The sequence below is a fragment of the Rhododendron vialii genome, chromosome 3a (genome assembly GCF_030253575.1).
Source record: "Rhododendron vialii isolate Sample 1 chromosome 3a, ASM3025357v1".
Lineage (NCBI taxonomy): Eukaryota > Viridiplantae > Streptophyta > Magnoliopsida > Ericales > Ericaceae > Rhododendron > Rhododendron vialii.
The window spans coordinates 28,618,840-28,631,016 of NC_080559.1; the positions used below are offsets into that span (position 1 = coordinate 28,618,840).

General features: G+C 38.4%; 2 protein-coding genes across 2 annotated transcripts; both read right to left on the minus strand.

Annotated features, from left to right (window-relative positions):
• Positions 1-38: 38 nt before the first annotated feature.
• Positions 39-6,175, minus strand: LOC131319616 (SKP1-like protein 21). Its single transcript, XM_058349967.1, has 10 exons — positions 5,897-6,175; positions 3,751-3,960; positions 3,072-3,287; positions 2,577-2,768; positions 2,389-2,499; positions 2,070-2,148; positions 1,397-1,500; positions 1,086-1,183; positions 741-877; positions 39-461 (listed from the first exon to the last, which is right to left on the minus strand). Exons 2-10 carry the CDS (start codon positions 3,784-3,786, stop codon positions 442-444), a joined length of 993 nt encoding a protein of 330 aa, XP_058205950.1. The 5' UTR covers positions 3,787-3,960; positions 5,897-6,175; the 3' UTR covers positions 39-441.
• Positions 6,176-7,709: 1,534 nt separating this feature from the next.
• Positions 7,710-9,023, minus strand: LOC131319624 (F-box protein At2g17036-like). Its single transcript, XM_058349980.1, has one exon. It carries the CDS (start codon positions 8,992-8,994, stop codon positions 7,819-7,821), a length of 1,176 nt encoding a protein of 391 aa, XP_058205963.1. The 5' UTR covers positions 8,995-9,023; the 3' UTR covers positions 7,710-7,818.
• Between the last annotated feature and the right edge of the window lie 3,154 nt (positions 9,024-12,177).

Sequence of the window (12,177 nt, forward strand, 5' to 3'; positions counted from 1 at the left end):
CGAGGTCCTCAGACCACCACGGTGTTGTCGAGACAAAGTCAAAGGTAAAAGATACGTAATTACAATATTATCGTTACTCATTCCTCGTTGTCCCTCACAGGCGTGGCTGTTGCAAACGATATGAAAAAATGGAAATTGACTCATACGAGGATGGAAGGAATTGTGAAAAAATGTTGCAAGGAAACTAGAGCTGACACTGTTGAGAGCCTAAAAGTTCAAACCACTGCAAGGGGTTACATCTCTCTCCTCTCTCTTTTTTCCTCTTTAAGCCTCAAAATGAAGGTTGCCAAAAGGAGAAAATGTACATTCTGGGCAAACACGACGACGGAGAAAATATTGCCATTCTTCCAAGGTTCTGACAGCAACCCATCGCTTATAGCCCATTGTCCAAAGCTCTACTTAAGCTGTATAGGTTGTGAGAAATCAGTCATTTCCACTGGATCATTGTCGCTGGTCCAAACCTGTATGAGAAATTAAACTTCTTCAGAAACAAGAAACTAATGGATTTTGCTTACGTCACAAATAAGCTTGTACATCATCCAGGTTACGAAATAGAATGGTCCCCTTTTGCATGTCAAGCAACAGAAACTTGGCTAAGGTCGAAATGAGAGATGAAATTCAAGCATAAGCAACATGTATTGAGGGCAAAAGCAAATCATTTTTTCTAATTTTCTGACTAGATATGGCAATCAACTAAACAAGGGGCAATTTATGCTTGATTTTAAACTGTAACAGCAAACCTGTATATCTCTTCAAAGAACCAGTGCCAGTAATAGGAATTGGTAAACGCCTCCTGGACTCTTGGCCCGAAGTTAGAATCTTCTGCATTCTTTCAGGCCAAACACAGTTCAATCTCCTAGCAAAATCCTCCACCTCCCTACAGTTACACATGGGTATATAAAGAGACATGCGATCAAAATGAACCCAAATCCATATGAGAAGAGGCAGTGACACAAATTAACCAAAAAAGAGGAGTGTTTTGACTTTGGGTTTTCCCTTCATTTTGAGAGAGAGAGAGAGAGAGAGAGAGAGAGAATGAATTTCCTCCAGCACACATTATGATGGAGTTTGTATGACCTTCAAACCTGTCAAGTTCTTCCTTCACGGCAGGATCTAATTCATCATCAATAATATCACCATCATCAAGCTCGAGCTTAGGTGAAAAGGCGCCCACTGCAGAATCCTGCAATTTTCAGGTTTTATATGGAGTGGTCACATTGGCCATATCATTCTGGACTTTAGAATATACCATAAAATGCCACCAGCATTGAAAGACACCACCAAATCAACCATGAACAAACTATTACTGTCTTTCCAAAATGGAGAGAACTAATTCATACATGGTAGTTAAGAAGGCATTGGTGTACCCAAAATGAGAGAGAACAGTGGTGATAACCTTCTTATGTTTTCCATTTTCATTGATCGATGAACACCCCCTCAGTTGATCTTTTCTCCTCCGGCTCTTTTTCTTGGTCTTAGTACCTTTAACTCCTTTCGAATCTGTAAAGAAGAATACCTCTCATAAATATTCGCCAAGCCAAGTAAATTAGAATCAAATTATTGTTTTTAAAGACCCGAAATCTAGCAATTTCACCAAGCAGATAGTAAGTATAAGCAAATGGAATTATCTGCACCACACCTGACAAGAAATAGCTCATGTATGCCTATACACAGAGTGCGACAATTATGGATGATCCATACAATAGTTTGAAAACAACATAAGCTGGATTGCTGCAAAACCTTATAAATACAGCTAAGAAACCCTCAACTCAACCATCAGTCATCACACATACACAATGAAGAATTGAATTACATTATTTCAACATAAAAACGTATCCACAATAGCTCTCGAAACCAGCACCAGAAACAGAGGCTAAAAGCACACACCCTTCTACTATTCCTATTGGCTATTATTCACACTTTCGTAAGAGGCCTCTACGCCTCTCAGCTTCATTTTTTCTATTAAAATGAAAAAGTTTCCTAATTTGTTGTGGACATTGTACCATATAAAGAGAATGAAACTGGCAATCACCAAAAAAGTACGGAGTAGAAACAATGTCCACACACACCTCCATTTCCACCATTTATAAACGACAACAGATCATCCACTGAGCGTTCATCACCATGCTCTTCCTCTACTTCAACATTCTGCATCACAAGTAAGACATTTTAGGAATAAGTGCAAACATGTATAGGTAGTGAAGTTTTAATAGCATATCATTGTAACCAATCAATTCGTGGGCAATTCATATCTATATGAAGCATAGAGCAGTAATTAGCACTAGATTCACAGTATGGCAACGGCAAGGGATACAACCAAGACAAATGAATATAAACATCTTTAATTGCAATGACAAGGTGCCAAAGGAGATAAATGAAAGTAAACACCTTTAATTGCTCCCTCTCTCTTAATTCTCTCCTCTTTCTAGCATATAAACGATTCAAAAGCCTGATTCGAGGATCATCAGTAATGTTTCTCAAAGGCTCCAACTTCTCCTCCTGAAATAACACAAATCATGAGAAATTATGGAACAAACAAAGCTACAAACTTATTGGGTTCATTTGGAAAAAAATACCTCTGTAAGATCGTCTGGTAAATTAAATGTTTCACGTATTTCCTCAGGAGTTTTCCCTTCGATCATCCTAGCAAGTGCACGACTTGTGAGGTCAACCAAAGGTCGCAACTGGAGACTGTCAGCAGCAGACGTCAACTCACATAACTTTTTCGTATCTAGCCGAACGAACTTCTCATCAAAAGTTTTCCGCTCCTAGATGCAAAATATGGAATTACAACAACAAAATCAAAGAAAGTCAAAGCTATTCAGAATGATATTCTACACCCAGTAATCAAGGAGAGAGAGAGAGAGAGGGAGAGAGAGAGAGAGAGAGAGAGAGAGAGAGAGAGAGAGAGAGAGAGAGAGATGCTTCAGAAAAGCACTTCAGAAATCTGTGAAAAACTGCACATAGCTTTCCATTTTTAATTCAAATTATCATTCCTAGTACATCATAATCATGAGCAACAAAAGTTTCACCATTCTTCTTGAAGAACTTGCCAATGTTCTGTATCATACCTTATTAGAGTGGCCTGATACTTGATGAAACCGACAGTAGTCAAGTATTAAGCCCAAGATAGCTGGATTGACTCGTTGAGGAAGAGCGACAGCATAGTTTTTGGAAGATCCCATGCCCATTTGAAGTACTTCTCGACATATCATGGGGCAAAACATAGCAACCTCTTCCTCCACTTGTTGGATCAAACCATCAGCAGTTTGGACCCAGATGTAAGACTTCATCCACATAACACAAAAGAATATTTCAAATTAAATAGAGACCATGAATGTAATGATGTAAACCTTTACGGTACTATTGTTACATACAAGCATAATTTGGGGAGACCATCACCACTCCCAAGTTGGTCTACAAAGAGAGGATCTAATAGTAATAGTTTGGACAACTAATGCTTGTGTGATAATAGTAGACTACTAAATGATAATCTCATGCATTGGAAGGCTACAAACTCATGGTTAGGACCTGAATCCACCAGTATTAAGCATCTGTTTTCCAGTGAAACCCCTAGTTTATAATGGAGTGAAAACATGGCTTCACAGCAGTGGAACAAGAAGAGTTGGTATCTTAACGTACATATCTGGTTTATTTGGAGCTATGACTGAGTGTAAATCTCCATCTACAGAGTTGGTAGAGAATGAACAAAAGAAAGAAATAAGATTCCCCTAAGAATTATTAACATACCTCTGGCTTGACAACTGCCATTGTACCTTCCGACATCACACTTGCGTACTTCTCTTCTTGAGTATGTTAGATAGGAACAACCTTGTACCTTCAACTTCAAATGCTTGGAAGAAATAACGCAAGTGCAAGTTCCCTTCTAAAAGGGTTACTTTGTGACGTGAGTGTGGAGTCTGCGGGCTCTTTACCACTGCAGTCCAACTTGACACATTCCTGAAAATCAACAATCAAAGTACAAGCATTTCTTAAGAAAAAAACTTCATCATATCCTGCCAACCCTATCAGTTTGGTGGTGTGGAGGAACGAATTGAGAATAAGCAACCTGCTATGCTAATGCAGATGCAAGAAAAGTATTAACGTTTCCAAATTATAAATGAATCAATTCTTGCATTGCGCTTTTTGTTTCTAAACAAAAAACGAGTCGACTCCCTTCACCAGGTATAATACCCCAATTGAAACTATGCACGACTAAAATCAAAGAACTTGACATAATAAATGAAAAAATGTGCAAGAAAGTGGAGTGAACACTTAAAATCAAGGAACTTGAGAGTTGAGATAGCAAGTGAACTCCAGTCTCTCTCACATGGAATTCCATCAGAAATTCAGGGAAGGCTATGACAGACATGGTGTACATATGATCAAATCTGGTTGACAAGGCTATATATGACACTTGTGGAATCGGGAAGCTGTTCTCTGCAATTTAATCTCCAAATACAGAAACAAGGGAACATACAACCTAGTTGTCACGCCCGCCGATTTCCCGTCCCTGCTCCTACTATGCCGAAAAATATGGTGCCAACAACAGTTACGAGACCAAAAACTGGTAGACCTCAAGCTTAAGGAGCAGATAAATTGAGCATTCACCACCTTCTACATCTGGCAGGGGAAGTGTATATATTTCTTAACAATCATTCTACAACCACAAACACTTACACAAATATTTACACAAACCCCACTCACATTCACATTGAGGCCCACACACACTACACCTCCAGTGTGTGTGGGCCCCACCAAAAGATGTGAGTGTGTTTAAGTGTTTGTGGTTGAATAATAATTGATTTCTTAAAGTAAAGAACTAGCATTGTACCTGTTCTTTGCACAAGAAGATATAACATTTATTTTTAATAAAATTTTGAATTTGTAGTATGAATACCTCTTATTCAAATTAAACTTTCAACACCTAAACATCTAATCCCTGTAGTCGGTGCCAAATTCCAGAGAGATAAACAGAGTTTCATTTTACTTTGAAATTTGAATGACAGAAAAGATGTAAATCACACCTTAAGACAATACTAATTTGTAACCTAATTCTACCAAGCAAGATGGATAGTTTACCTATCAGATACAGACTGATGATAAGGAGAAAGAGTCCAAATAAACCCAGGTCAAATCAGTAAGAAACTTGGCATTAAAATCACCATAATTAAGAATTGAAAAAAAAGGGAATATGTTGAAGGGGGAGAGAGTAGTGTGTGACTGTGAGGCAGTGAATGGGTGGAGGCTATGGGCTGAATTGGGGGGCATGGTCAAAATGGAGGAGGGAGAAGTAATGTGAGTGTTTTCGTGTATTTACGCGACAATCCAGGGGAATGGGTGTGTTAGTGGTGGTTTGTTGAAAAAAGAAAATTGAAAAAGAAAAAAAATCTGTGGTTTCTTGCAGTTGCAGGAGAGTTTCAAAGTTCTAACCCAAAAACCTAAATGCTGGAGCAATTTGGTCATGCCATCTAATAATTACTAAATTAAAAAAAACATAAAATGGGGAAATTCAGGGTTGGAGATTTAGAGGGATGAGGGGTCTGCTACATTTGCACATAACATTGATTGGTTAATACTTTGTGCCAACCCAAGTTTGTAAAAGACTTCCTCTACTCATCAACCATCCTAGATTTTGAAATCATCGAAGAAGAACACCCTAACCCAACTCTGGGTATGCAGAAACTTTATCCAAACACTCCACAACAAGTCTCAAGAAATGCCAAAAAACCGTGATAAATCCTTAACATACCCAAACTGAACCGTACAAAACCTACACCATTTCTCATACCAAAGCACTCACAAGAACCAATAATCAACCAGAACGGAACAAGTCTCATCGCTTGCAAATAAGTTCCATAACATTATTCAAATGGAATACGAGACTTGCGCGTACCTAAAGGATAGGGAAAAGGGGTCAGTTCACATCGATATTGCAACGATGAACAAACAGTTACTCGACTTCTGCTAGGGTTTGGATTCGTCTTCTTCTTCTTCGTTTTGATTGTGACGATATGGTTGCTCTGCACGTGACTGCTGGCGATGAATGAACAGTCGCGAACGTCCTTCTGCGTTTGGCAATTGGAGGGTCGGATCGGGTATTATGGATGGTGGAGTCTGGACTGGATCACTCAGAACGAGCCCGTTTGGCCCATTGGAATACTGTGGTGGATCAAATCAAATCAAGACCAGACTGTTGTATTGGATCTTTGGACCTCGTCAAAACGTATTGGGAAAATGACGGTCAATGACGTGTTTTAATAATTAATATTTATCAATGATATTTTTTCATTAACAAATATTCTCAGTACGTCCTTGACGGGTATTAATTATCAAAACACGTTCTGAGCCGTCATTTTCCCAAACGTGTTTCGGTTTTGGACTTTTTTGGTAAATCGTATCTGGTAAAGAGTTTTGAAACAAACCGAGCGGTTGGCCTAGTGGTTGTGTTACTTGTGTTACGTAGCAACACTTATAATATTAGTGTGAGATTGAGGGTTCAAAATCTTTGGAGAAGAGTTTGATACCTATTTTAGGGGAGATTTTTCCACCGCCGCCCATTGTAGGCCCCCATTATGTGTTTATTGGTATAATTCGAATCGTTTATTTTTTACGCCCTATAAAGTAGTATGTTCACGCAAAAAATCAGCTTGATTGGCAGTCAAAAATTAAATTTTTGTTTATAAAATGGAAGATCTGATCCTATCAAGTTAAACTGTCAATGACCATCTGTTTCACAAACCAAAATTTAAATTTTGATACACCTATCGATGTCTGGTGAAGCTGATTTTTTTGAATGAGAATCCTACTCTGTGAGCCCTACAAGATAAACGGTTCATATCGTTAATTAATGCACTGTTGGTCCCAAAATGATGGTGAAAAACCCATAGTTTCAACCTCCGGTGGAAGGAATTTAATCTCATTTTGGGTTGATTGGGTCTAAGGCTAATACACGCACCAATCTATTCGAGTTCAAGCTTGTGTTTGTTGAGTCCGATTTTGTTCACCTCATTAAATTAAGGTGAACATTACCCTCACTCTCATTAGTTGTCTCTAATGAGATGGTTAAATTGAGAATCTTGAGTGTTTTTTGTTGTCTCAGGTTCAATTCTTCTTGCTTTCAATTATTGGGTCATCTCATCCCACGCATAAGCATGCGAAACGGCTATGGGAGGAAGGATTAGTTCGATGTGCGCACAAGCATGCCCGAAACACCCTACATTACCCAAAAAAAATTGTAAAATGGATGGATGGAAGTAAATAAGACATCTTTGTCACAGGTCATAAACAAAGATGAGATGACCCAGAAAAGCACAATTCAGATATGTCTCACCTGTCCAAATTTGTCCCACCTATGCATATTTGGTTCAAAGAATCAGGGGCACAGCTGTATTTGAAGCCGTCTGTTAGACCATGTGCATCAAATGTCTTTGGGAGCAGTTGTATCCGGAATTGTCTTTTTAAAGTTGTGATTTTAACATTGCTATATGATTATGGTTTTTCATGGTCCTATAAACATGCATTAAATCTAGAATCTAAAACTGAATATAATGGATATAATCATGATCTAAAACTGAATATAATGGATATAATCATGTGGCTGGAATTCATTAACAAAAAAATAGATATTTCACTCGCAAATCATACTGCGGAAAATGCAAAACATGGAATTTTACTAACCTGGATCCATATCTATAGAAAAAGATAATAGATCCAATCGTTAATTGGAGAGCAAGCTCTTAGAAGAAAGATGTTCTTCTACCTTAACCCTTAAACTTAAGATATCAGACCACTACTCCATGAATATAGATGACAGAACTAAGTTCCTTTCATATTTGGCACAAACCAGATTGGAGGCAGAACATTCATGTTTAAAGGATCCGACAGGTAGTGCGATTGAAAGCTTCCTTCTTCTAAACTGAAGATGCCCGAGTCCTCATCGATCCCCTGACAAACATATGGTGGAACATCGATGTGATATTGTGCCGTGTAGTATATGCAGTTGGGTAGGCACTCGGGAAACTCTAATGTTGAAACACAAACAGAATGATTGTCGCCCAGAAATAAGGCTTGACTGCCTAAGCTCTTAATTGGTACCCATGTAGTAGCGCCTGTCTCCCCAATGGAGCGTAGCAACTTAAAAACCATGAATCTCCAAGTTTTCCAGATTTCACAATCAGGTTTTAGCCAAAACCTTTCCACCAAAAGTAGATCACCCTCTTGTGATTGAACAAGATAAGTGACCTGGGCATCAGCAGCAGTTCTCTTTGTCAAAACTTCTTTTGTACTACTACCCATGTCAATTTTCACTAGTTCACGCCAATAGTTGACGGCATAAAGTCCTCGACCTTGACCTTCAGGATAGTAAATAACATCAGAATATACAAATGGCGCCCTGTCAACAAAATTCCATGAATCTTTCCCGGATTCTAATATTGCCAACCGATGCATAGGACCATAGATAACCACAACCTCATAATTGTTTGGGCTAAGAAAAGGATCAGACGATAGGACTACCTTCGTTACAAAATGTTCAGGATCATCGTTGATGTAATCTTCATAGTCACCATGCGGATCTTTTAAAGGCGGGAGGGGAATAGCCCCACCGCTAAAAGGGTTCAAGAGGATTATGACCATGGTTTTGTCCTCCACAGTAAATAACCATCCAAAGGAGGATCCAAGAAACCTCTTATTACAAGGCAGTGGCAATTGCACCCTGTATGTAATTCCCTCAGTAACACTAAACAAACATCGCTCATCTGATTCGTGGTTTTCTTTCGTGTCTATCATCAACATAGGAAGTTTATTATGACATGTTTTGAGGATGTGTAATCTCTGCTTGTAATCGTCAGTGGCCAGCTCGAGGGCATGGTGACGCCATCGTTGACAGACGGCGCTGAAATGTTTGTAGTCCGAGAACTTAACAATTTTCTCTGCAATAGAGTAGAGGAGGTTTATTGGAAGCCATGCCCAATCTCGATTTGAAGAAGCCATTCTTCAAAGGGATGAAACTAGTTACAAGAAGGAACAATGCTATTACTATGAATGATGACAAAGTTAATATATATATATATACACACACGTACTTGATCAACTATGGGATTATGGGAAGCACCGTTTAGGAAATTCTTTCTTTTGTGGGGCCAGTAATTATTGTTATTATTTTTTTGTGGGGGAATCGTTTTGGAAATTATTGCTTCACGAGTACTTCGGAAAAATATAATCACAAATTTTCCCTGGTGATTCTTTAATTTCCTTAACCTGCCGAGCTAGAGTACAATATGGGCATGTGGATGGAAAATTGGAGATACAGTTAATTAATTACCTTATGAAGTTGGAGTCAATCTTGTTTACACATTTGACTAATAGATTCTCAGGGCTATTAAATGATTGTTAACCTGTCTTCTTTTTGAATCTGATGGTTCAATATACACATTTATCAAATCAATGAACGACATCACTCTTTTTTCATATTATCTTACAGCATTCCCCTTCTTTCTTTTTATTACCTTACCCTGATTATTCTCCATCTTCAACACAATGAAAAAAAATAAGGGTTTCATTTTTTACTGTTTGCAAAAAAAATATTACGTACCTAACATGTTTCTTATTTTTGTTTTTATAAAAACATAAACCTGATTATACTTTTAGTTTCTTAAAAACAAAACTTGAAAAAGTTACCAAACACACCCTTAGGTTGTAGTTTTGTTTCCCTCACAAATGCTGATTCACTTTCAGATTTTGTGGATTCCATCACTTGAAAAACAAGTAAGCAAATAGACGTACGCCATGCAACTACATTTGAACATCAGATGGCTAGAAGGAGGGACGTTGAAACAATAAACATGATCTCCTTCACATTAATTTCAGCCCCAATTTCGATCAGTTTCAGTACTCCTCAGTGCACACATAGATAGATGCCTTGGTGGCAAATGAGAAGCACTACGTACCAAGCATTCTTTTCTTGCAACAGTTCGCGTTTGGGTCATTTGATCGATCGATGTAGAACTGATCAACAGATAATGCATGGCAAACGGAAAAGAATCTTCACTTCAATCTACCGCGCGCGCATGCAATAGGAAAGTTACATTTGATCTAACGTGAATGCTGGATTAAGTGGGAGAAATAGTACGAAAAAATGGTGTACTCAAAGGGTTCTCATCAACATACTAGTATAAACCAAGGGTTTTTCATTCATTCATTAATAAGGAAGCTTAAGTCAACATTACCTAAATCTCTTGATTTAAAGATAGACACAGGGACATGGGAAAAGAGACCACAAACAACAAAGTGAAGAACAAAGCATATATAAAGATATAAGATAGATAGATGATCCCTTGGTTTATACTGTATATGATGGGGTTTTGACTCCGATCCCCACAAGTTCTAGCGGTGCGGGCGATCCATGTGGTCACTGAGTTCCGCCTTGTTGTCGAACCTCCAGCCACAAACCGTGCACTTATCTTTGCACCTTTGTGCACGCTGTTCTGATGCTCGACAACCGTCTTCTTGCTTCTCATTGTTTTGTCGCATAGGTTGCAGAAGCCGTTGAAGTCTCGGACGTGGGTGTGTGTGTCGTTATTGCCGGCATCCATGGTAGTTTTCTGATTGCGAGAAGAGATCGAGCAGATGAAAAAATCTTGGTTTGGTTGAGAATATTAATTGGATTGATGCTTCAAGAACAACTCACTACTTATATAGAAAACCTTGATGCACTGGTTCTTGAACCAAAGTATCCATAGCTTTCTCCATCATCTCCCTGTCTCTGTTGATAAACTCGTGAACCACAGTATTCAAGGCTTTCTCCATCATCTCCCCTCCTTATCGATCTCTGTTGATAGACTCTTGAACCAAAGTGTTCAAAGCTTTCTCCATCATCTCCCTATCTCCGTTAATAGACTCTCGAACCAAGGTATCCATCGGATCCCTCTTCCTATCACCCATCACATTCAATGGTCTCTCTCTCTCTAGATCTCCTGCATGAACTTGGGTTTTGAAACAGGGGTTGAAATACGTTCAAAAGAAAAGCAGGGGTTGAAAAAGCTTTTACCAGAAAATTGAGGCCAATCTATGACTCATGAATTAATAATTCGTGGCATTTTCATTTGTTACTTTCCGTAAATAAAAGATTGCCACCACATAATGTGGATCATTTTTTTGTCTCACAATTACGCAAAAAAAGTGAATAATGATGTCCTTACAGGATAATTTATTATCACGTAAATAGTTAAGAGTGTCACGTAGACAACACCACATAGTATCCCTGAACAATTTACTCGTAAATATAAGGAGATAAAATTCTATACCTGCAGAGATTCACGTCGTACCGCTATATATCCAGTGGAAACTTTGTGACCTCTTCTTCTAATATTCCTTCCGTCCCGATTTATTTGTCTAATTTCGGGTTTCTAACTTATTAAAGAAGCCAAATCTTATCAATTGATTTGAAAATTTACATGATCCTATCCATTGGTTTTGAAATTGGACAGTCAATTTGAAACATACATAAGTCAAAAAAGGGGATAAGCAAATTGGAACGGAGGGAGTACTTATTGAAAATGCGGGTCTACTACCAAAAAAAGAATTTGGTATGATACATTAAAAATATCCATGAATTGGTCCGTGAAAGTACATTGAACAGCTCCATTAAATGGCTCTGATTCACAGCAATTCACATCAATGTGAATATGAGCCGTTTACTATCCTTCCATAGATATTTGTCATGTATCCTAACATTTTGGTTACGTATTTGGTGAGGCGTCAAGTTACTTGTTTGTGGCAAAACAAGATGCAGGACTGTTCCGTCCTTAGTACAGTAAACAGAGTAATACAACAGGTAGTGAACATGCATGGGGATGCATTCCTAATTTCCTAGTTTTCAAAAAAGGAAAAGGGCAAAAAAGAAATAAGCATTCGTTAGAAAGCAACAAGTAGTCAAGTAGTAGTAGACTAGTAGTGTAGTAAAAGGAGTGCACAGCTTGACACAGGCACAGCTTGACACAGGCACAGCTTAGAGGAAAGAGATGAAACTGAAGCTCACAGGCACAGCTTGACACAGGCTCCTGCATAAACACAAATACGCGGTCAAGTCCACATTGTGCAATTAATTACTAGATGAATACGTATTGCTAAAAAACGGGGGGAGAAACACTACAAGAAACACACCTAAAGGGACAA

Excerpts from the sequence above, each read along its gene's own strand:
- LOC131319616 (XM_058349967.1), bottom strand. The coding sequence starts at position 3,786 with ATGTCGGAAGGTACAATGGCAGTTGTCAAGCCAGAG. Across the intron at positions 1,184-1,396 it reads AAAATGGAAAACATAAGAAG|GATTCTGCAGTGGGCGCCTT; the intron begins GTTATCACCACT and ends TGAAAATTGCAG. Across the intron at positions 878-1,085 it reads GTGAAGGAAGAACTTGACAG|GGAGGTGGAGGATTTTGCTA; the intron begins GTTTGAAGGTCA and ends GTGTAACTGTAG.
- LOC131319624 (XM_058349980.1), bottom strand. The coding sequence starts at position 8,994 with ATGGCTTCTTCAAATCGAGATTGGGCATGGCTTCCAATAAACCTCCTC.